This window comes from Eutrigla gurnardus, assembly GCF_963514095.1.
Source record: "Eutrigla gurnardus genome assembly, chromosome: 18".
Lineage (NCBI taxonomy): Eukaryota > Metazoa > Chordata > Actinopteri > Perciformes > Triglidae > Eutrigla > Eutrigla gurnardus.
This window is the reverse complement of record NC_139929.1, coordinates 12,854,390-12,879,400: the sequence shown is the minus strand read 5'-3', so window position 1 is coordinate 12,879,400 and position 25,011 is coordinate 12,854,390. Positions and strand designations below refer to the sequence as shown.

General features: G+C 44.0%; 3 protein-coding genes across 3 annotated transcripts in view; 2 read left to right on the top strand and 1 right to left on the bottom strand.

Annotated features, from left to right (window-relative positions):
• thtpa (thiamine triphosphatase) overlaps positions 1-25,011 on the top strand; it is a gene marked incomplete at its 5' end in the record, with an annotated part of 479,666 nt that overhangs the window by 417,080 nt on the left and 37,575 nt on the right. The gene's annotated exons all lie outside the window — the stretch shown is intronic.
• Positions 176-6,334, top strand: map3k8 (mitogen-activated protein kinase kinase kinase 8). Its single transcript, XM_084033505.1, has 8 exons — positions 176-295; positions 929-1,291; positions 1,401-1,571; positions 2,216-2,477; positions 3,319-3,425; positions 4,228-4,380; positions 5,109-5,355; positions 5,441-6,334. Exons 2-8 carry the CDS (start codon positions 956-958, stop codon positions 5,563-5,565), a joined length of 1,401 nt encoding a protein of 466 aa, XP_083889631.1. The 5' UTR covers positions 176-295; positions 929-955; the 3' UTR covers positions 5,566-6,334.
• Positions 10,073-22,447, bottom strand: slc22a17 (solute carrier family 22 member 17). The gene is made up of 10 exons (XM_084033503.1): positions 21,974-22,447; positions 19,530-20,050; positions 16,833-16,936; positions 15,296-15,450; positions 14,882-15,047; positions 14,232-14,356; positions 12,579-12,684; positions 12,258-12,481; positions 11,504-11,615; positions 10,073-11,196 (listed from the first exon to the last, which is right to left on the bottom strand). Exons 2-10 carry the CDS (start codon positions 20,004-20,006, stop codon positions 10,920-10,922), a joined length of 1,746 nt encoding a protein of 581 aa, XP_083889629.1. The 5' UTR covers positions 20,007-20,050; positions 21,974-22,447; the 3' UTR covers positions 10,073-10,919.

Here is a 25,011-nt window from a genome sequence, read left to right as displayed (position 1 = left end):
CGGTTCTGTGGAAGGTGATGCCCTGTGTTTCGCAGCGGACTCACGTGGAATTTGTTTTTCATCTGAGAAAACAGAAAAAAGGGAAAACGAAACCTACCGAGTCGTAAAGCAATTGGCACTTGACATTAAAGTCTACTCCACCTACGTACTGATCGACTGCACTTCCTCTGTTTACTTCCTCCTAAACGCGGTCCGACCTCGCAGTCAGTCAGTCAGACAGTCAGTCGCTGTTGGACGCCGGAGACGCACGATGGAGAGACGATAGGCGCGTTCAGCTTTTGACTCAAATATTACGGTAAATACTGCGTGCTTATCCCCTCACTATTTAATCTGTGATCAATATAAACTGTATAATATGTTGAATTTTGAAAAGCGGTTACATATTTCCAAGATTACCAACATCCCGTAGTTATTACTGCAAAACTGTGTTTCTTGAGGCCGGTCTTCTGATTTTGTACTTTTAGATAGTGATAAATAAAGGCAACTCAGTGGCTTATTTGCTCAATTTTTAAATTGAGTCTGGTGGTGTTTTGTTTTGTTTAAACACGTATTTTGCAAATGTGCATGATTTGCACGCAGAAGCCTAGTGTATGTGTTTACTCAATTACTATTTAAGAGTGTTTTATTTATTTGTTTTTTACAGCAGTTGTTGTTTTATAGATGTTATAGCCTACACAATCCAACCTTTCCCAGGGGCTTCCCAGCGTTTCTGTGAAACTCCCTTCATTTGCTTGAAAAACAGTCTGGTAAGCCCCTCCCAGCTGTGCGTCCAGCCAAGCTGAGTCAAAGCCTCACTGCTTCAGTGAAGTGTCACTGTGTATCCACGGGAGCTTTTCAATCTCGGTGGCAGGATCTCTGCAAGTCCGAAACAGAAATAATAATTTTTAAAAATCCTTAAACTGACTGACCTCCTGATGTTTCATTTAAGGTTGAGCAGCACCAGCCAAGCACCAAGATGGATTACAAGTATGCTAATGTGGAACTGCTGTTGGCTCACATGAACATAGAAGACATCATCAACGCTGCAGAGACTCTGTATCAGCTTGAGGAAGAGGAGGAAGGGGGCTTGTCATACGAGGAGGAAGGCCTCTCCCAGGAGGAGATGGACGAGAACGAGGAGGCAGGGGACTTGCTGGGCTCGGGGAGCCAGCAGAAGGACTATGTGGCTGGGGTCGGGGGTGTTCGCTACGGGACTGTGACGGACCTTTTGTCCTTTGTCAACCTGCTCTCCAACATGCAGCCAGCAGCCCTGCAGCACCTGCCTGAGGAGATGGGTGTCCTGCTAAACAAGGTGAGACAATGTTTCTCTGCAGGACAAAACTGAATGTTTTCCTGTGCACACCTGTTTTTAAATGTCTTTATATGATATGATCAGTTTCATAAGTGACCTTTGTTTGCAGAAGGACATGGCTGTGAAAAAAGGCCGCTACCAGATCAACATGGACGTGCTCCTGTTTCCATGGAAATTGACCTACAAGAATTACGGCTGTGGCCTCGTGCCCAAGGGCTCATTTGGGAAAGTCCACTTGGCTCAGGACACCACCACTAGGAAAAGAATGGCCTGTAAACTGGTGAGTCCTGCTGAGCAACGACTGGATTCCAGCTCGTGCTGACTTCTCGAAACTCTGACTCTCTGTGCCAAATATTTCACCTGCCAAGAACTATTTATCCACAGGGCATCCACTCCTCTGTTTGTACAGCGAAGGTTAACGTCAACATGGCATTTGCTATGTTTTCCCTCGGAGTAAAAGAGGAACAGTCCTCTTAAAAGAAGAAACAGCTTTTTTTTGTTTCTTACAAAATGGGCTGAGATTAATGCAAGAATGGAAATTAGCTGGCTTTCCAGGACTCCTCCTCCATGTTTTTGACAAAGTTAAAGTCATAATGAAACCGTTATAAATCGGCATGCTGTGATTTGGCACATTTTCCACGACACATTCTGTTCTTTTCTTATCTATCCGATACTGCACGCGTCACGTGAGGGGGGTGAACAGTGTGTTTACTCTGGCCTTACATGGGAAATATTGACAAATGAGAAAGCAGTTGCCTCCCTAGCCTGGTGTTATCATCAGAATGCTATGTTGACACAGTGTATTGTACACACTGTTAAACACACAGAGATGGCTTACTGGCACCAGGCACGCGTTTGGTATTTGAGTTGCATAAGACTTCCTGCAGATCGTATCAGACTGACTTGTCCTCGTCATCCTCTCAGGTCCCTATGGAGCACTTCAAAGCCGCCGACGTGGAGTTCCAGGCCCGGTTCCGCCATGAGAACATCGCTGAGCTGTACGGCGCCGTGCTGTGGGACAAGAGCGTCCATCTGTTCATGGAGGCCGGGGAGGGCGGCTCGGTCCTGGAGAAGCTGGACAGCTGTGGCCCCATGAGGGAGTTCGAGATCATCTGGGTGACCAAGCAAGTCCTGCGGGGCCTGGAGTACCTGCACTCGCACAACGTAATCCACCACGACATCAAACGTAAGCACAAAAGTCAGGTGTTTGTCGATGGATGTACTACATTGTACTACATTGTAGTAGGGCATTACACCATCCAGGAAAGGATGTGGTTACCTTTTACCCTCTCTACGTCAAAGTCAAGCCACAGACAGACACGGTTCAGCAGGGAAGAGGTGAATCATTGCAAACAGTCTCAAACCAAACGGAGATCTGACACTGACAATCTTACACACTTTTGTTGAGTATTACCCGTAAGGGTTGATGAACACGTTGCGAGGAAGTGTAGCCAGGTCACACTTTGTGGTAGCAAATGACTTAGGTTATAAGAACACATGCAGCAGGTGTAGACTGATGTGAGTTCATTTCCTGTTGGTGGAATCACAGCGACGCTGCTGGGATCAAAGCATTCTCCGGAACGTCCGTCAGCATCGTGGCAAAAAAAGGCTGTTTGGTGTCTGGGAATTCCAGCTGGCTTCTCGTGCTCTGGGGCTTAAGTGTAGGGTCCAGAGAAGCCGGTGACTTACGACAATGGCCCGTCTGGGCCTCTGACATGTCGCTGTGGTTCTTGGTGTTTCCTGTCTGCGATCAAAACATGTAATTACAACCTCGGTGAGGTTTTTAAAGCGCAGTGATAAGGCTTTCCCTCAAATTATCATTTAAATGCCTTTGCTAAAAGCATGTGACATGCTTGACGTCTCCTTGGGAGGTTCCTTTTCCCAGTTTAAATCAATTCAAGCACAATGCAAGCCAGTTTAGTGTGGCATTTTAAATGGACACATGCACAGAAAAGCATAAACATTGAGAATACTGTACATAGCAGCTTCTCTGACAATAACGTTCTTTTCTCTCTTTTTTTATTTAGCCAGTAACATTGTCCTGATGTCAGACAAGGCAGTGTTGGTGGACTTTGGCCTGACGGTGCAGATGACAGAGGATATATACATTCCACGAGACCTGAGAGGAACAGAGGTAAGAAAACAAGCCACATAGTCTTACAGGCTGGGAATGCATTAAGACAAAATGTCTTCTGTTTTTTTTTGGTCCAATCATTACTTGATTTTTCTTTCTGTCATCTTGTTTTCATTAAAAAAGGCAGCAGTCTTTTTGACTAATGACTCTCACTTCCCAAGCGATGTAAAGAAATTACTTTTAAGGCTTGTCAGTGCTTGCCTTTGCCTTTTCCAAAATGATTGAAAGTCATTGATTGGCAAGCGTTGTTGCAGAGGAGTCAGAGCATCCATTGACCTCACTGATGTTAATTATAGTCTACAGATATAATCAGCACTTTGGACATTTTAGGATTAATCCAAGAAATGTCACGCTCGCCTTCCCATCATGCACCTGGCTAACTTTCCCATGTTTTGACCTGTTTGTGTGTCAGTCTATATCGGTCTTTGCACATGCACCCTGGGCCTCTCATGGCTTGGCTTGTGGAAAGTCCCAGGGCAGACAACCAGTAGTAATAATAAGAGGGACTAGCAAATACACCAGGCTTCTCTGGTAAACACAGGAGCAGCTTGGAATTTCCAGCAGAGAATGGGATGAGCTCTGTTAGTGTGTTTGCTTTTCACACATCAAAGGCACCGATGCACTGAACATACCTTGACACACAGCTTGGGTCTAAAGGTCATCTTGTAGGTTGAAACTACAAAAAAAAAAAGGTTGTTTCCTGCTTATTTTTCACATTCACTTCAATAGGAAGCTGATAAACCACAAACCTCAGCAGCCCTGTTATATCTGATTCATGGTATCTTCCACTTCTTTCATTCAGATGCATATGAGTCCAGAGGTGGTTCTGTGTCGAGGTCATAACACCAAGACGGACATCTACAGTCTGGGCACCACCATCATTCACATGCAGACCGGTAGCCCTCCATGGGTCCAGAGATACCCGCGCACTGCCTACCCATCCTACCTCTACATTGTAAGTACTAAACATCTCTATGTTTAATAGTCGAAGCACTGAACCACATTTAAACTCGGCTAAGGACGAACCATTTTTTGTGACACCACCTTTTTTATCAATTATCACTTTTACTTCACCACAAATGATAGATATAAATAGAAAGACCCAGATAGATACGCTATTATACCACTTTTACATTCTACATGATAGATGGTATCTGTCTGTCTTGTTGCATTTGCAGAAGTGACACCCGTTTCCATGACCTTGTTCAGGTCTTCCACTGCATAGATTATCATGAGATTAAAAAGGCTTAACGTGACTGATTGCAGAGCGTGACCTCAGACCCATTTTGTCAGTCACGACTTCTGTTTCTTTTGAAAGTTTTCCCTTACATGGCTTATTTGCTTTGAAGAAGTCCCGTTTCTCTTTTTGAAACGATCATCAGCTCTTCTGTTTTACTCACTTCCTCGTGAAACTGCTGTCATGGAAATGTGATGTTACGTGATAAATTCACTTCTAAGTGAGCGTTGCTACTTCTTCTTCCTTTTTACCGCAAACCAAGCATGTTTTAGAAGCTACTGTTCCCACCAAGAAAACTGGGTCACAGTTGCTGGAGGAGTTATATGTGGCTTGTTTTTTTGTTGTTGTTTTTTTTGTTGTTATATGGAACCACTGACTGTAACGGTTTCCCCTCTCTCGTGCTGCATTTTTCTCATGCCAATTTTGCCTTATCTCTGTCCCAACAGATCCACAAGCAAGCCCCCCCTCTGGAGGACATCGCAGAGGACTGCAGCCCGGCCATGCGCTCCTTCCTGGAGCGAGCCCTGGAGAGGAACCCTGCTCTGCGGAGCTCAGCGTCCGAGCTGCTGAAGGACGAGGCCATCAACCCGCCCAGGGAGGATCAGCCGCGCTGCTGGAGCCTTGACTCAGCCCTGGAGGAGGCCACCCACACCATGCTACGGCAGCAAATCCAGCACCCTGACACCACACAGGGTAAGCACCTACAAGAACAATATAGTTCCAGTAATGGATAAAAAGATACTTGCCCCTATTTAAACATGTACTGTTTTCTCTGCAGAATCTTCTCTGTACTCTGAGGACTCAGGCCACATGAGGAGGAAGGGCTCCTTGTACATTGACCTGGGGGCCTTGTCAGGTTACTGTAAACTGGTGACAGGGCCCCCCACCTCGGAATATGGCTAACACCGGACCACAGCTCCCAATTTAAGTGGATGGACTTTAATGAAAGCCAAATGATAATGAACTGTCTAGCCTTCATTTAACGTGTGGCTTTACCGATGAAGGGTCGATGGGTGGAGGAGACCGGTGGACATCTGTCGGCAACATGGCTCATTCATGAACTGCAATTGTTTACAAGACTCAAGATGATTTGTAACTAAATGGACTTGGCTCAATCTTCATGCTGAAATGGGCTGATGCGACTCAACAACACTGCAGGACAGTGGTTGGAAAAGATGTATATTATTGTTGTGCATTAACTGTCAGCTGTCAGTATAATTTCCCAGAGCCCCCTACATTGCTGTAGTACATGCTATATTTCAGTGTGGTAGTTAGCACAGTAATCAAATGTATGCTGTTTGTTTTCTCATGAAACAATGTCTTATAGTCTTGAAAAATAATTAATTTATCCCTAAATATGTAGGCTTTGTGCGAAAATATGTGCGCACTATGCAAACATGTATATGTAGTTCTTTATGGACTTCCTCTTATGAGTTCCTGTGGAATAATAATAGCAACACGACGCTATGCAAATGTCACTTCTGTGAAATACATGTAATATCTAATTTGTGTTTTTGTACATCCTGTGAGATGAGGCCTGCTCTGCTTTTTACTAAAAAAAATTACTTCTGTTTTTTTCTTAAGTGTTAAGCAAAGAAGTTGCCCAATTTGAAAATGTGTCATTATTCAATAAAAATAAAAATCCCATTCTGTCACGTGGTGATTTAAACTTCTCAGATTCTGTGTAACAAATCATGTGGCTGGTCAAGTTAATAATGTTGACCATGTTCACCATCGCTATAACACAAAGTATAGGGAATGAGAATGGCGGAACCATTTTTGGCTGAGAGAGGCATCACAAACCATTTTGGTCTCTTTCAAATGTTTCACTTTCACATCTTGTTTAATTTCCCCGTTGGACTTTACCTTCGTACAGTTTTATTATTTTACTATAGTTACTATTCCAAAAGGTTGAATGCACAGCGATACTTTTAGCACATTTGTCTAACAAGTATTGTTTAGTGGCGGCTATGTTCCTGCTGCACAAAGAAAGAGCAGAAAAATAGTGAAAAATCCCAAACAGAACATTTCATTGAAACTGCTTGTGGACTTTCCTGGATTTCTCAGCTAGTCGCTAGATCACAGATGAGGCATGAATCAAGTTTTAGCGATGCCTTCCACTACATTACATTCAATTGTTCTTATTTAGTCATCGGCACTATCTACTACTGAGTTTGCATCAGGGAAACCCAAGTGGTTGAAATGTGTGAAGTGTTTTTCCTCCTATCTGAGGCTCCGGCCTACTCTTCCTCTTTCTAAACGCGTCACATGTGTGGGCGTCAAGCTCTGCTGTGAAGGGGCTTGCCTCAAAGTCTGATCTGGAAGCAGCAGTATTTAACAGTGACGTGCAATGGTTTCCTAATACATGAGAAAGACCAATACTACCACCTACTGGTAATGGTAGATACAACTGAACTGATGAAAAACAGGCATATCGTCAGTGAACAAGCATGAGTCCTGTTACAGGGTTTTAGATTCATCTCTTGCTCTCCTACTTTATTCTGACTTTATGTGACTCTGCAAGGATTATTCACTCTCCAATGATTTCAGCTATAGTGGTAAGTTATCCATCCATCCATCCATCATCAACTGCTTTTCCTGTTCAGGGTCGCGGGGGGCGATCCCAGTTGACATTGGGGGAAGGCTAAACCTGCTATTATAATAAATGAAATATTAAATAATCAATAAATACAATTATGATAAAGAATTGTAGAAATGAAAGCTTGAACTATCGAACTGTGCTGCTATGGTGAAAATGAAGAAATAACAAAACGATAAATAAAGAAAATCTCTCGATGGTTCAGCATGCTGGACATTGAGGAAGTGCACGTGAATGTAACACTTAATTTGTGACTTGTGGAGTATTCTTTCATTTGCTTCAAAGATTCATCCTTTTACTCTGGACATAATACCTGTTGGAGGCCATATACATGCAAAGGAAATACTCTATCACTGATCTAAACCCCCTGTTGGCTCACTACTTTTTTAGACTTTTTACAGAAGCCTGAGTAAAGGAATAAATCTGACTGACCAATTCATGCAAATCTTGTATGTGGCTGTAAAACCTTTAACTTGCTACGTGTTATCTGCACAAACGTTCCCACCAATCACAGTGGGAAAAGGGACATTTGCTGCCTTTCTGACACCGGTATACTCTCACTGAATTGAAAGAAAAGTACTGCGATGGCCGGGAATCGAACCCGGGTCAACTGCTTGGAAGGCAGCTATGCTCACCACTATACCACCATCGCCTCACACAACAGCGACCCTCCTACTACGGTAACGGATCTCACAGCACATAGTAGTACATGTAGAGGGATTTACTGAGTAAAGGAATTTAACAAGGGTTAACCACGATGTAAAATAAATACTTTCAATGAAACACATCGAAGTAAACCAAAGTAAAGCCAAATAAAACTACAGCAACTAATAAGAAATCCAACGTGCAGCCAGGGGTACTCCGGGGATGGGGTGGGTAGGCAATTTCTTGATGACGTGGAGCTCTGCACCAGGAACTGGGAACTGCTTATTTTCTGACAACTCTCACGGAAGAAAAGGAATGCCATTGCTAAGAATCAATCACAGATGAACTGATTGGAAGGCAGCTATGCAGGATTTAGGGCACAGGATCGTACCTTTGTTATGCAAATTAATTTTAAGGGCGGATATTTTAAAATCCCTACATACTCAAAATCATTCAACTTGGGCAGGAAGGAATTTCACTGCTAAAAAACATCGTTATCGGCAAGATTCGCCCCTATGGATTACTAGTCCATCGCCTTAACCACTCATGGGAGAGTCCACAGGTGTGTGTTTGTGATGAAAAACATTACAATATTCTGCTTCTAAAATTGATGCTTAACAAAGTGCCAGACTTGTAGAAGCCTAAATAATAATAATAATAATAATAATAATAATAATAATAATCAGAAAATACTTGAAGATGCTTTCAGGGACCTCAGCTGACTGTAGTTTATAAAGGAATGGCTTCTGATGGAAATGACATCTGTGTTGTAATGTCTCCATCTCGTGGCTCTAACGGTACAGATCAAATGGGCCGGATTGAGTTTGATAAAAGCCTTGTAGAGGGATGTTGTTTTGTGCAGGAAAGGCTTCCTGTATTAACAGACAAGTCTGCTTCACGCCCAGTTACGGAGCTGGCCTTCTTAATCAGTTCATAAAGTCTGTTGGTATCAGCAGCTCCAACACTAGGGTGCACAGGCCACATCAGACTGATTTCCAACATGTTGCTCTTGTCAGCAAAATTGTCTAATTTTAAGAGGTGAAAATATTCAAGTATGGTGGTCAGCTTCACCTCCAAGCAAAGTTGCAGATTTTTCACATAGCATCACATTCAACACTCTTTTGTAAACCAAAACTCATTATTTACGACTAATAAATTACGTAAAATGATGTTATGTTGACAAATGCACAATAGCAGTCCACCTGATTCATACTTCAGACCAAAGAAAATGCTCATGTCTTGTTTATTCAACCAGTTTTATTTTACATTAAGTCAGGCTATATAGTTAACTGCGTCACACTCATTGAACAGATCATCACTGTTGTCAGACATGTTACTACTCGAGCCGAGTTAATCATAGTGATAATAATTATCAGTGTATAACTGTTAGGACTTGCTGAGTGCAACATACAGAAGGGAAAAACGACCAAGCGCTGACAGAGGAAGAAGTGTCCTTCATCCTCAACATCAGAGTCCAAATTAAACACCGTCGCCTCCTCTTAATATCACGCATCCACGGAAACCTGTGTAAAATAATTACCGAAAGCACACGGACACACACTGGGACTTTGTGAAGTCATGAAATTCTCCGTATGCAGCATGGCATCAGAATCCTCAAACTAAAGAAATCATGAAGACAAATAGATCCTTGGTGCGTGGTTGAGGAGCGAGGCGTTCATTTGGAGCTCTGGGGCCCTCTGCAGCTCCTGGAGCATCATCACCGGGCCCTTCGTCCTCCAGCATCAAGAAACGTTCAGGCAAATAACCCACGACCTCTTTCAAAACGTCCACATTTAAGTGCTAAAAAATATGTGCCTGGTTATACAAGCCACCATTTAAAGTCCTACTGTAGTTTGTTTGTACCCGTCTATTCTGTTACAGCGGAGACTGGTCATCTAGAGGGGTATAAAGTAACTATACAGAAAAAACAAGCCCTTCAAACATGCAGGAATGTTGAAACAGTTTACAGCTTCACTGTTGGATCAGAGAGTCAGAATCACCTCAACCCAATGTTACAAGATTTAGCTTAATACTTAAAAATGCTAGGCCTCTGCATAATTTACTGATTATTCTTAACATAAACAGGACATAAATATTGCTGGCTCCAGGCCAGCTTCAGTTTCAACTTTCAGTTTGAAGGCCTTTTTTTGTTTTGTTTCCAGCCTCTGATACCAGTAGTGATAACAGTTAATTTAAGCTTCAACAACTGTCCCTTAAATGTCCAAGATTTGGGTCAAATTAACCACCACCATCTATAAAAGAACATTTTAAATGCTTCGCCACTGCATAGCGTAGTGTATGCACAGTTTCCAGCCACAGGGTCTCCTGAAACAAAACTCAGACGCCCCAAGAAGTTAAAGAAACTAAGTCTAGAGTATTTACAAGGCACCCACACTCGTAACGAGTCCATACCTGTTTGGAGTACCACACGGGAGACTTTTACCACAAGTGTCACAGAAACGTATACAAAGTGGACTTTGCTTTGATTTTGCACAGCTCCGAGCACTTCTAGTTGTCGTACACGGCAAACACCACAAACAAACGTTCTATGCAGGTTAAAGACAAATGCTAGGAATAACTTGCGACAACTCTCTGAGCCACGTGTGGTCTGGAGTGTCAGTAGTAAGCGGCTAACAGCTCTACTACAGACGCACGGGAGGACGTGCAGCAGGGTATGCTGGTGTGTCGCATGTTAGGGGGGGTGACCTGTCGTCTGGTCGGGTGGAGATGAAGATGAAGACTTCCCTACATCTTCATGAACCTTGTGTGTCAGGTCTACGCAGAGAACGATGAAGATGGCAGTCCAACCCAACCACTTGTGTTTGGAACGACGAGAAGATGATGTGTGAGGAAGCTGAGACCCGATCACGTCCGTCGTCTGTCCAGAATCATCTGTGCAGCCCTCGTCTCTGTATTGCTTTCTTCTCCTCTGCATGAAGATGATGGATGCAAATGCTCTGGCTGCAAAGTGGGTGATTTGAGCACAGTCCCATCCCACTCTTCCAGGGGTCCTTTAGGTCTCTGGGTTGGGCGTGGCTAGTAGCGGCACATTGTCCCTCCTCCTCCTGCCCAGCGGGGGGCGTCTGTACTGCTCCCCGTCCGCCAGCGACTGGGGCAGCGGCTTCCTCTTGCTCTCGGGCAGCAGCAGGATGGACAGAACGGCCAGCAGGGCCAGAGAGGAGTAGACCACGTGGTGCAGGAAGTAACCGTAGTGGTTCCTCAGGTCCATGAGCGGGGAGCTGAGGCGGCCCACGCAGCCCAGGGCCAGCACCGCACCCACACCACTGCCCCTGTAGACGCACACAACTTCAGATTTGACACATGTTCACTCAATTAACACATTTAGACTAGGATTTGAAGGAGGGAAAATGCCTTTTGTCACACTGTATTTTCTTCAGAGGTCTGAAAATGTCTCTTCATAATATCTATGTAGGTTTCCTTTCTTCTCCTGCACGATTCACTGCATTTTTACTTCCCTGATGAGCAGCCTCTTTTTGACAGCAACAATTATTTACATTCAAATTATATTTTGCCTAAACTAAATGGAAAAATAAGACTGCTTCCACTTTCAAATCGGCGTGGTTTAGTTAGTGTTACCTGATGATGGTTGGCATGATCTCTGCAGTGAAGAGGATGCAGAGGGAGGCGGTGGCCTGGGAGGAGAAGAGACCCAGCACTGAGAAAACTGTGATGGCCGTCTCACTGAGATCTAAAGGGGAGGAGGAAGGACAAGCTCAATGAAGGTTTTCATTTGATGACATCGTGATTCCCTGTTGATTTAAACTGATTTCTGACGTGGAACCCTGAATAAGCTCTCCTCTTAACCTTCCAGACTTGTGTGATGAACAGCAGACAGAGAGAGCAGTGAGCAGCCTCTTGGAGGTCACCTGGAACACCGTCACCGCCCGGGGCTGCTGCCCCCACAGCCTTTGATGCATGATTAAAGCACAGCACCTGACACAGTTTTGACTTTGCTGCCACTGCAGTGTCCTACATAAACCCAACACCATACTCGTTTTCAGCCACATGGGGGCGACTGAGGCAACAGTGAGTGTGTTTATACACCAAGCCGGGGAAGACAAATGCACCTGGAATGTATTTTTCCATTAACAGAGCTGAACAGTTTGTTTCTAATCTATTTCATAATGCATGAAGTACGGTCCAAACATGAAGTCAGTGGTGTGTAGATGATCTAATATGACCACAAAGCTGAGCTCAACAACAAGGAAACTCACTTTTAACTTTCATTCTAGTTAAGGAGGCAAGGCCTTTAATCCTGAAACAGGCCTCACATCTCTACGACAACAAGGGGTGAATTTTGGGGAGATGAAGGCAACTAAAGCCTGCTTACACTCCATGAGTCCCAGCAGGATCAAAGAGGCCAGCCCCGTCATCGTCATGGAAAGGAGCAGGATGCCACGGCGACCAAACCTGTCTACGGTCGCCCAGAGCAACAGCCAGGCACCACCCCCTGCGCACACTGACAGCAGGTATGTCCAATAGAAGCTCGGGGCCGTGCCTCTGACGTCACCTCGGAAGGAGCTGTAGCAGTGACTAATGCCGTGAGAGATGAATCTGAAGGGGGAGGAACAAAACAAAGTCAGTTTCTACACAAAACGGGCTCAAAGCTGCAACGCTGCTAAATCAACGTCAAGAGAGCGGGATGACTTACGAGGTGAAGCCGAGCACACAGATGTTCTTCCAGATGTTCCTGCTGTGGAAGAGCTCAGGGTAGGACAGGTGGGGGCGTGAGGAGGGGGCTGGCTCTGAATCCAGCTCTGCAGCAGGCAAACAGACGTTTAAGCTCACAGCTCAACAGCCAATGATCACCTGACCTCAATTATCTTTTAAATTAATAGCTCAATACTTCTATTTATATGAAAAGACACATGTAGAGGAAGACACAAGTTAGATCAATGGTGTTGTTAAATAACCCCAGACAGAATACTGCAGCTGGACCAGGCTGCAAAGACCAGGTTTCTGTAAACCTTACAATTTAGCATTTATTAGCACTATATACACAATTAATAACTGAATTATAACACAGAGAACACACTAAAGATATAATGTAGTTCCATCAGAATATATATTTTCACCACTTAGTTGTTTATTTATGTATATGTCAGAAATATACAGTATAACTCCAGTTAAGTATCCATAACATCTTTTAATAAAAGAAAAGGAAAAACATTCATAAAAAAGAAAGATTAATTTTGCAGTTATTGTTATTTTTTATACCCATCAATAGAGATCAATAGTACCCCCAAAAAACGACAAAGTAAAACCAATGTCAACTTCCCAACCTGGGAAACATGTTTACATATGAACTGTTTGTAGAGGACAGGGAATATCCAGCTCATATTACTTTGTGGCCGCAGGTCAGCAGCTATTATACTTTCTATAACACTATGCTTTGTGTGTTTAATAAATCATGAATCAAAATTGAGCATAATTACCTGCTCTTGGTAGTGGTGTGTGATAGGTACTCATGTTTTGAAATGCACTGAAATGAGCACCCCATTAATAATGCAGGCTTCGTAAACTGAATATCCATTCAACCCAGCAGCTGTGCAGAAAAAAACGCGAGCTCCTCTCGTTTTGAGAGACAATAAGGGAACTTTTACACATGGAGCGAAGCCTTCGAGCTAGTTCAGGCGGACAGCTCGAGCTGCTCCGTCACACTCATGTGACATACCTCATACTCCAATAATATTCTTCCTTCACATCCTCCCTATTTGGCGGTCTATTTAGCCTATTTTAAGACTGCAAATTGACTGCATGTTATAAATCACGACTAACAGGTAAAGACAGGACTGCACAAAAGCCCCTTTGGGAGCTCCCAGATGGCTGGTTGCAGATTAATCAGGGAGGAACCCACACTGATGTGCATACTTGTTGTTTTGTGAAGGGTGAGGTCATACATGGTTGCATACAGATAATTTATAAGAGCGCTTAAACAGACTCAATGATCCGTAAATGGATTTATTAGCAGTTTGACTTTTGAAATCATGCTAAAATCGCATATCTGCTATCATGACATCCTGTGGTTAGTTTGTTCGCTTTCACACAACAAACAAACAGAAACAGAGTCCACTTCGACCAAGACCTACCTTATAAAGCGGTCTCGATTTGTTCGTTTGGTTCCCACTTTGGTTCGATTGACAGGTTTTACACAATACCAAAGGAAGGTGAGGTGTGAAAGCAGAATCTAAACTGTGCACACACACACACACACACACACACACACACACACACACACACACACACACACACACACACACACACACACACACACACACACACACACACACACACACACACACACCTGTGAAGCTCTCGTCGTCCCTCAGGTCTCTGTTGGAGTTTCTTCTCTCATTGAAGGAGTTTATATTGGCGGATCTCTCTGACAGAAGGAGCCAGCGAGGAGACTCTGGAAAAACCCCAGGAATGCTGCAGGAGAGAGAAAACATAAGTCCGGCTCACTCTTTGATCTTTGCTGACCCTAGCCCAGCGTCAAAGCCATATTAGTTCCTTCAGCATGGAAAAATAACCCACACGGGTCACAAAGAATTCCTTATTTCCTAATCCAGCTTTTCTTCTAAACCCGCAATTCATTGCTAGTAATCAAATTTTAACCTGCAATGAAGGCGTATCTTCTAACAGAGGTCTTAGTAGTGGGGACTTATAAAGTAAGTAAGGCTCAATGTGACAAGGAGATTGGAATCGATACAATCCTACAAAGCTTTCAGCAAGTCAGGCATCAGGACATTTTCTCAAACGACTATCAGGTTCCTTCACTCTCTGGTCCCTCAAGTTTCACAAGAAAATAAACATGTGTATACTTGTGACCATATGGGTAAACAGACAACAATGTCTAAATACAAAAAGAAAATGTTGATGATGAAGTCCTACAAATGGGAATCAAAAAGCAAAAGTGAAAATTAAACTAAAAACATAAAGTACACACACTCGTACCCATAACTGAGGAAGAGTGTTAGCGGGGCGGCGCCGGCTCCCAGCAGGCCCCTCCAGGACTGGCAGCCCAGGGCGACGGCCAGCAGCAGTAACTCTCCGGCTACAGTCATCAGCCCGGCCAACATGGTCACCACCAGCCTCAGAGACGGTTCACACAACTCCAGACCTGCCCGGCAAACACAACAGCAATCCTGATATATCTTGTCTCGTGTTAGCATGCTACCAAGCTAAACTGGTGTCAACGTGCTAAACAAGCATGTCAGCGTAGGCATTGTGACGATGTTAGCATGCTTAGCATTTAGCTGAAAGCATTGATGTGCCCAACTGCAGACTCACTGAGCTGCTAACATGACGATCTAATTTGAGGGATCCTCCAAACAAAAACAAACGTCTTTCAATTGTTGAAAAACTCACGAGTGATGTACAGAGTGAGGTAGACTCCCGCAGTAGCTGCCGCCAGACAGAAACGCATGACGATGAAGATGGAGGGGTTCGGAGAGACGCACACCAACACCCCGAACACCACCGACAGGGTCAGAGAGGTCAGCAGAGTCTTGGACCTGCCCAGCCTGCAGGGAAACAGAGATATGGACTGAAAACTACCAGCGCTTCATTACACCTGTGTTATAACAACATCATCAAAATAAAACACACTTACACGTTTAGTTTTTAAAACAAATTATTAGTAAATAGAAATAGGATATTGTTGAACAGTCCAGAAATCCCTTTAGCCATTTTAATTATCTAAAAGAAACTGCTAAATATAAATCCAAATCAAGATTTTTTTGTTTAAAACAAGATGATAATGTCAGTGCTGATTATGCAAGAACAAAACACTAGTATCACATGTTTAAATATTAACAGCAAGATGGTTGAGAGCAGAAAATAGGGCAAGAGTCCACGATACAAGAAATAATATGAGGTTACCTTAATGTATTAAAATGAAAAATAAATATTGCAATCACAAATAAATAAATATAAAATATAAATGCCTCAATTCTGAAGCATAACTGATCACTAAATGTGCCGATTTTCAGCTGCATGTGGATGCAGCACGTTTGTTTCCAGCCTGCAGATTAGCACTGTTCCCTGTTCTTCTTCTTCTGCACATTCCCAGGAGGCAGCATTAATTCACTAGTCTTCACAAACAGATGCTATGCTCAATTGGTCAGCAAATTAATGAAGGCAGTTAGCTGATTAAACTGACATCATCCCCCTCACAAGCCCCCACAAAAATACTGCTTCGGTGTGGTTTCCAATCCAACAACACAGCAGACACAGGCTGGATCCATGTCAATTATCTGGGGCCCTTGAGTGGCTCCTAATGCAGACAGCCAAGCATGAGGTCCTGAGCTCTAGCAGAATGACACATGCACATACTTAAACTTCATGCCATGTGTCCTCAAAGGCTTGAACAGTTTTGAAACAATATCTAATTGCTAATATTTTTGACAAATTTGGGATATTAGAGGGAGTGATCATCTTTACATAATGATTCTCTTTTTTATTGTAAACCCATATTACCCACATTTGGCCTTTAGATACTATTGCACCTCTTGTGATTTGAAAATTGCAGTCCACCATATGGTGATTTCGATTGCATTTTGATTAATTATGCAGCCCTAATTGCTGATGTGCAGGGAATTGGTGATTGTGATGTATTCTTTGGTCGCCATCAGCTGACTGTACTTTTAGCGTGTAAGTGTTCATGTGTTCAGTGTGTTGTCCTTGTAAGGCAGTGAATCTGCAACGCAAGGACAAGAGACTGGAGATTGAGGAACAAGCTTCCTAAACTGACACAGAGTAACCTATTAACTGAACTCCTTGGTTGCATGTATCGCCTTTCCTGTATATAACTGCTGCAAGAAACACTAGTGTGTGTGTGTGTGTGTGTGTGTGTGTGTGTGTGTGTGTGTGTGTGTGTGTGTGTGTGTGTGTGCCAGCGTATTACCTGTCAGCAGCATAGCCCAGGCCGAGACAGCCAGTCAGGACGCCCAGGATGAAACACACCTCCTCAACTGGGACCAGCCAGTACTGACCACACACCAGATCCCACTAGACAGCACAGACACAAGAGGGAGGATATTAGGATCTGTTCAGGTTAGCACAACAACAGGAAGTCATCAGGTAGACATCACTAATAGTCGCTTAATTAAACTCATTTAGGACATCGGTGTACACATAAGTTAATTTACACCCAGCTCTGAAGACTTATTTCAGATGGATGAGTCAAAATTTGCAGACAACAAAAAGACAAGTAGCTTACAAAGAGAGCTTTGAAGAGAGAGTCGGCCTTCCCCTCTGCATCGTTTAAAGCCCTCTGCCAAAATGTACAACGCCACTGAGCAATCACATCGATTGTAACTCGACTCATGAAGAAATATACTTTTGGCAAATTACTAAGTACCTACTTAATAATTAATTAAATGATTCAAAAGGCAGCCAGTGTTATTTATTCACAGAACCAATTATTGTGATTTTATTATACAGACATGATGCAACAGTTCCTGCTCCTTCTTGGATGTAATAACATTTGTGCTTTTACTGCATTGTGTTCTGATCAATAATGACGGTTAGATTACAGAGAGAATGACGAAGTATCAAGCCTTTGGGATGCATTGGACTCACCAGGTCATAACAATGTATTACTTCTGTTAGTAGCAGTAATAGTAGAAACAGTAGTGTGGCAGTCAAATGCTCGTTCTGTGGGACTTTACATAATAGTGCATCCACATGGAAAGTCAGCACGTGATGAGAAAAAGCCCACAGGTATCTGCTGTCAGATCTGAGTTTTAATGACATTAAGATGACCCGCTGGTTTGCATTAACAGCTAAGCTCTGCTAATGTCGCTGGCTACTGACCGCTGAAAGAAAAATGATTTTAATGACCTAGAGAGAGAGAGAGAGTGCGGAAGGACGGTGATAAAAAGGCCTTACATAATTGGAGCCTGTGCGTAGAAACATAAAAGCCTGTCACATAATATCAGCCGTCCTATTGCTGAGGCACAGAGCCACGACAGGGCGGACGGCTAAATGGCAGCATAGCAACCCATAGTGCTCTACGGGTGAAATGCTTTGGACAGCATGAAGAGGCTAAAATGCAAACAAATGACTGGGTAAACTCCCCAGACTGGTTTGGGGAATGAGGCTCAGGCATCAATACTGAGACCTGCAACCATTTCCTCCTTTCAGATTCCTGACTGAAACACAACCTCACCGTTACTGATTCATTCAACTGAGACTCATTCATACTGAGCGTTGTATGTTATCTCATAATATATTATCCTCATATTACTTTACCCTAATGATGACAGGAAGTGTCGTGCATTAGCCCGTGGGTCCACAGCACAGAGATGTTAAGTGGAGTTTGCCTGTAGTGAAGTCACACAGTACGTATTGATTGGAGGCAAAGGCGAAGCCGATCAGAGGCCCTCCTGCTTCCTACTCACCAGACTGCCAGCTCAGCAAAGCAAAGCAGCACTGGAGGAACAGACCATCATAAGAAGGCATTTGCACACTTGCTCCTGCTTGAATGCTTCCCGTGGCAGCGTTTATGTGTCCTCAGCTCGCTGCAGTGATGTGGGTGGATTACTGCCTCACCGCCATGGACTGTAGCGCTGGGTGTGGCTCCCACATCAGTAGGCACCACAAATGAAAACAGACACATAGGCCACAGAGTGACCAGCCTGAGTGGAAAACTGGGAGCAGCTGGTTCGTCTCCGTTCAAGACGTCAACAAGAGCTCTTCTATATTTTTACCATGAAATCCAGCTCTCTGAGGAAATGCATGTTTCCCTACTGCGTTTACCTGCTGTATTTTTCACATCGACTGCCTGTTATAGCAGTGACGTACACCAACTATTGCTATCTCATGGTAATCTGGTTGTGACTTCCTTAGTGACGCAAGTAAAAACACACCTTTCCGAATGAATCACTGAGCATTATCTAACCTGCCCTCTCAACCGTGTCACGGTTGAATGGAAGTCTGATCAAATAAACAAACAAAAGAAAAAAAGAGGACTGCAGTATCCAAATTCATCAGCAGATCCAGAGATATCGTGTTCTTCCTTGTCATAAGCTGGCGCCTATATTACCCACAATGCCACCTGATCACGGAGAGTTCAGTCTGTGATTCGGATGTGTTATGCTAGTAGCGGTGAAAGTAATGTCAAGCTAACCTGAAGCAAACAGTGTGTTTATGGAACAACATCAGACTTTGCTGGGATTGATCTCTGACGTCAGTGTCATATGACTAACTCAAATGTAGGTATTATGCACATCCGTTGCCTGCATCATGCAATTATGATGCAACATCAATCTCTGACATTCAAGTTTCTTTTCACAACTGTTAAAAACGTTTACTTAATTATAAACTAGCCAGATAGACTAGCCAGATCCGAGGCTCTACAGGCCACCAGGAGAAGACTTTTTGTCTAAGTCATAGATGCAAATGTGTGTTGCTGAAGTTTAGCAGGGCTCTGCAAAAAGGGACTGCATGCTCAGCAGGACCCAGACTAAATAAAAACTGTTTCAGCATTTTAAGGCCCCAAATCCATACTAAAAAGTTACCACTCTCATAGAAAAAGGAAACAATGAACTAGGCAAGGACCATAATTAGAGCTCAGGAGGATCCCAGGCCGGAGCTTTACCTCAGTAACGATGTTGTTCCTCAGTCCTTCCGTGACGTTGTAGTCCCAGCCGGCCTCACACTCCACCACTGCTGACTGGCTGCCGTTGACGTACTGCTTACACTGGGACAGGCCCCCGCTGTCCCCGGGCCTCTCCCCCTTCCGCCAGGGCAAGGAGGCGTTCAGCACCTCGGGTGAAGGTAGGGGCCCCGGCAGGTGGCAGTGGTGGGGGGGCGACAGTGTGATGAGGGGGTCGGAGGAGAGCAGGAAGGCCAGGAAGAGGTTGGGCAGTATGGAGAGAGCAATCAGTACCCGCTGCTTCTTCCTGCCCAGAGCCAGCACCATCACCTCCCCCGTGGGAGGCAGCGAGGGCGGGGCAGGGAGGGAAGAGGAAGAAGGGGCTGGGGAGGAGGGAACTGGGGAGGAGGGGAGGGATGGAGGGGGAGCAGGGCATGGGGAAGGGGAGACGAGAGGGGGAGAGTCTGGGGATGTCATCATTGGGGAGGTTAAAGGTGGCTGAGGGGAAGAGACGTGGGAGAGCTCTGTGGAAGAAAACACAGGTACACAGGACTGACATGTAGCAGACTAAATCTTTAAGGAGGTAATTATAAAAAACATGAATAACCTTTTTCACTCAGGGAGTTCAACATGTCACGGGAGGGAAAGCACAGGTGTAAATAATTCAATGAATGGCAGATGAATTCCATTTAGCTGCTCCGGTTTCAGGGACCTGGTGTTCATACTTACAGCATCAACACCTGAATATAGGGCTGAGACATGGCCTGTAAGTAAGATCGCAATATTTAAGGTTATATCACGATACACAACAAAGATCGCAGTGTTCTTTAAATCTCCTCTAAATTACTTCATAAATGCACAATTTAATCCTTTGATGCATACGACGAAAAGTCCCCTTGTTTTTTTGTTTGTTTTTAAATCTGTCATACAAATAAAGTTGACTTAATTTGACTTGACTATGCATTAAAATTTAATATCCACATCTCCATTAACAAACTACACTGTGCACTAAAACCTGGAATATGGAATAAAACCGGCTACTCATCTCATCTGCCCACCAACAGCCCCATTCTTAGTCCCCTTTGGTAAAACTGCTGTTGTTTTCAAATGTGCTTTACATATAAAGTTGACTTATGTATTACAAAGTCATATCCACCGGTCCACTGACTGCATTAAAACCTCACAATGGTTTATGGGATTGGTTGATTTTACGGTCTGAGTCACCACAGCTATGGGTCGACGGAGGTCCACCGACTCAGTGAATTAACCCAGTTCAAAGAACCGACTAGGACAGACCGGCATCTCCGATTCGCTGGGAGAGCACGGTGTTGTTTTTCAGACGACTTCGGTTGAATGAATTCCCGGTGTGCAACCTGAGAGTCTCAGTGTGGTTCAACAACATATCTGCCTCACTGTTCACGTCCTTGTTTTGAGGATCCAGGTGTAGTTCAACTAGCTAACTCGAAAAGGTTCAAGTGCATTGCAGGGGGCTTTAGACCGTGCAACTCCATGGCAACTTAGTTTCAGTGTGGGAGGGATTAGATATAATGGCATTACATGTATCAGCCATGTGGACCACATGCAGTGACACTTGAAATGTCACAGTAACGTTGCATTTTGAGTAAGAAGGGCCACGCTGGGCCCTTTCACAGTGAGACTACACTATTTTAAATACGGAGTGTCTGAGCAGATTCCTACTGAACAGAAGAGCACTGTACCATGCAGGATGCCGATTGTTTACATAATCCAATTCTGTCCATCCACAGAGAGTAAAATTAGCACCAGGATTATGAAAACAAACCTGTAGCTGCATTTGCATATGGATCCACTAGAAATGTGACCCAATTCAAACTTGAGGAGAGCTGAAATGATTAGGTAATCACTATTTCTGACATTTTCCATGTATCAATAAAGAAAGAAGTTTTTTGTTGTTGTTTTTTAAAGCAGGTTGTGACGTAAACACGTAAGAAGATGGGTGTAAACCCCCTGAAATGATGGACGTCTTCAGAGAAGAGGGGGCCCTCCCCTCTCTGTGTGTGCTCTCGGTTGAGGGCTGGAATGTGGACAACCTGTGCTCTCCTCCTCTTCCTCCTCCTCCTCCTCCTCTCTCTGTCGGTGCACATGGTGCTCCTCTGGCAGCCTGTGTTTTCTTTGAACAGGGCCGAAAGGAGTCCCACAGGGTTGCATAAGAGCGTCAACACGAGAGAGGGGGAAAGGGGACGTGGAGGGAATGTAACACACGGGGGCCGGCTGGCCTCCGTGGAAGTACTGACAATGAAAGAGAGGGCGACGGTGTGGGGAGAATAAAATTACACCATAATGGGGGGGGGGGGGGGGGGGGCAGCCGGGCCAGGCGGCTCGTACCGGACTGACAAGTCTCACATCTGGCCATTAACCCACACAGCTGCAGTCACAACGTCTGGCTATAAAAGCAGACTGTTACTCACCCTTTTAATGTTGTCAAGTGCGAGGGGCGAAACGCCGCTGTAGCCCGGCGGAGGGGGAGAACCAGTTTCACCGCATTCACCGCGTCTCCTCTGCGCCTCGACGCCCGTCCGCCTGGTCGGCTCGGTGAAAGGACATTTCTGCCCTGGAGAAGTGCTGTCGCCTCCAACCAACAGCCGCCGCTGCCGCTGACACAAGCAAGGACACCGGACTCTCCTGGCCACTTTGAGATGAGCCGATGCTAGACTCCTCTTCTACCGTCGCTGGGTTAAAACCTGGCTTTTTAGGACGTGTTTCCGTCTGACGACATCACACAACATAATTAAATTAGGCATAATTGTGTCCGACATCACCGTAAAGGGAAACGCGTCGTCAGTCAGCCGGTGGCGGACAAAGAGCGGGTGGAAAACTGCATTGGGAGAAGCCTGTTTGTAGAGACGATCGGCTCCGCCGGCACACTTCGGTTCTAGTCGGCTAAACCCGCCAGAGCGACGTCCCCTCGTCGCACTGCTGTCGAAGATCGTATATGAGAAGGGAGGACGTCACTCCGTAATAAATTCCCTCTTCCTTTATCCATTAATTTATTTATTGGCCGTTGCCATTATAAACCTACGTAGATACTTTTCATTTAGATTATTGCATGATTTGAAGCATGACACAAACAATTAAGACAACTTTAAAACTCCCCAAATGATGGCTCCTCTGACTTTATTGTAGGTGTTTGGTTACTCATATGCAATAGTACACTTTTAACCAGAATCAGAAACATTTATTGCCAAGAAGGATTTTGTCTTGGTGACTAAGGTGCATACATCGAGGACAATAACAATAAACAAACAGTGTCTATCATATATAGTACAATATAACCAGAGACATACTGTGAGGGATGATTGATAAATAGAGACGGACGAGCTGTACATGAATGTGCAAAAGATAGAAAATAGAAGATTGTTCAGAGTTATAAAGTGGTGGGTCAGTGTCAGTGAGGATGGGGATGGGGGGCCATGCTGAGGATCCCAACTGCAGATGGAAAGAAACTGTTGATGTGGTGGGAGGTTTTGATCCTGATGGAGGGGAGAGTGTCAAAAGGTCTGACCAGGATGGGAGGGGTCAGCCACAATCCTACAGCCAATCACCTTCTCAGCAGAGCGTATGATAGGCTGCTGTCTGCTCTTGTCCGTGGCAGCAGTAGTTCTCCGATTCTCATTTCCATACATAATAAAGTAATCACACCTTTTTTAACTAACTATATTATATATCAAGTATCTCACATTATATCATAACCTATTCCAAATTCTGGCCATAGCACACATTGCTGTTTTATTGTGTGGATATATATTCTTGGATTAATTACTTTTCTAGTCAAGAAAAGCAGGAGTAGGAGAGGACAACTGAGAGCCCACCAGACTTATAGTTTCAGACTCTTGCTATAGCTTGATTTGCAGAAAGCTCCTTATTGCTTACCTTATTAAATGTAATCATGCCTTGTTGAAATATTAATTCTTCATATGTTATTTTAGGTTTTGCAAACTTTTTATGTTGGTAGAGCTTTTGATTTTTACTCCAAAGACTCCATCAGGATCAAAAAATAAATGTGAATCAGGAGCTGCAGCCACTTTAATTTGTGTACTTAATTAAAATTGCATAAGGGTGGCAGGGGAGAGGTGTAGAAATAAAAAAGCGTACTTGGTCAGCACGGCTTTTGACTTGAAAAGAAAAACAAATGTACGTATGATGAAGGCTAATTTCATGTTTTTCTTACGCTTACAATGATTTTAATTGATGATTTATCATGTCAGTGACTGAATAATTAGCCCAAAGACAGAACCAGTCTTGAGGAAAGTAAAATATGCTCAGGGGGATAAATTTGCAGTAATATGGTATGCGGTATTGCAGTAATACTGCAGAATATACAGCAAAACAGTGACAGTATTTGCACAGCAGTAGAACTGCACAGATTCAAGGGTCGAATGAGAGATCTGTTCTCTGTCAAACATCTCTGCAGAAGGCCTACATGGAGCTCTCTGCCGCATGGTGGAGCCATAAATCACAGGCCACACAAGAGTCGTCTAAAACACTCTGTCGTCCAGGCTGATATGTCACTTGCTTGCTCTTTCTCATGAATATGCAATGATTAAAATGTAATGACCATGAATGAGAAATGTTCACACGTCTTACCAGGGCCATCACTACTAAATGTGCACTAATGTTTTATATACATTTCATCTTTAAGTACACGGCCTGGAATGTACAGTAATACCATCCGGTTTCATAGAGACATGTCCATTGGTTTCAGCCAACCATTTGTAAATGACTGCCGAGCTTCACATGGTCGCACTAACACAGTCTGTCTGACCGGTGCTGCAGCGGCCAATAGAGGAAGGAAGATTAACATGGCTGTTAATTTCAATGTTGTTCGTTAAGGAGCATCTAAACCTCAAGAAAATACTATTTTAAACAGATAATCACAGTTACATCATGTATATTTGTGTTATGGCTGCCATGACAGTGTGCTTGTGTAACAGCGTGACCACAATGGCTGCTACTTCAACTCTTAATACCAAGATAACATCTCTTTATTACAGCTTCTGAACATTTGTGGTAAATTATCTATTACATCCTTAAAACGTCTACCTGCAACAACAAAAAAAGGAAAAAAATGTAAAAGGGCGACACTCTTAAGCTGAATCAGCCTCAGTGAGTCAAACGAGCGATGAAAATCACTTTACACCATTGCAGACTCTCTTACTTATTGATTCTGTTCGTACCATCATTGAACAATTTTTTGAAGGGCAGGCTGGGAACCTAAAGATTCGAAACTAGGCATCTGACCACAGGGTTGTTAGCTGCTTCTCATTGTGAGAATGTGAGTGCAGAAGTGCTGAAATAGTGATCAAAAGTTTAGGTCACCCATATGTGGACTAAACTGTGCTGTTTGTCTGGAGACAAAGGTCCAATAAGCTTCTCATCTGCTGCCCTACCTTTAATACCTTTAATGATCGGGGGCTATAAGACCGGAGCTGCACCGGGGGCCGTGGTG

Excerpts from the sequence above, each read along its gene's own strand:
- map3k8 (XM_084033505.1), top strand. The coding sequence starts at position 956 with ATGGATTACAAGTATGCTAATGTGGAACTGCTGTTGGCTCACATGAAC. Across the intron at positions 1,572-2,215 it reads AAAGAATGGCCTGTAAACTG|GTCCCTATGGAGCACTTCAA; the intron begins GTGAGTCCTGCT and ends TCATCCTCTCAG. Across the intron at positions 5,356-5,440 it reads GCACCCTGACACCACACAGG|AATCTTCTCTGTACTCTGAG; the intron begins GTAAGCACCTAC and ends TTTTCTCTGCAG.
- slc22a17 (XM_084033503.1), bottom strand. The coding sequence starts at position 20,006 with ATGATGACATCCCCAGACTCTCCCCCTCTCGTCTCCCCTTCCCCATGC. Across the intron at positions 16,937-19,529 it reads GGAACAACATCGTTACTGAG|TGGGATCTGGTGTGTGGTCA; the intron begins GTAAAGCTCCGG and ends TGTGCTGTCTAG. Across the intron at positions 15,451-16,832 it reads CTGGGCTATGCTGCTGACAG|GCTGGGCAGGTCCAAGACTC; the intron begins GTAATACGCTGG and ends GTTTCCCTGCAG.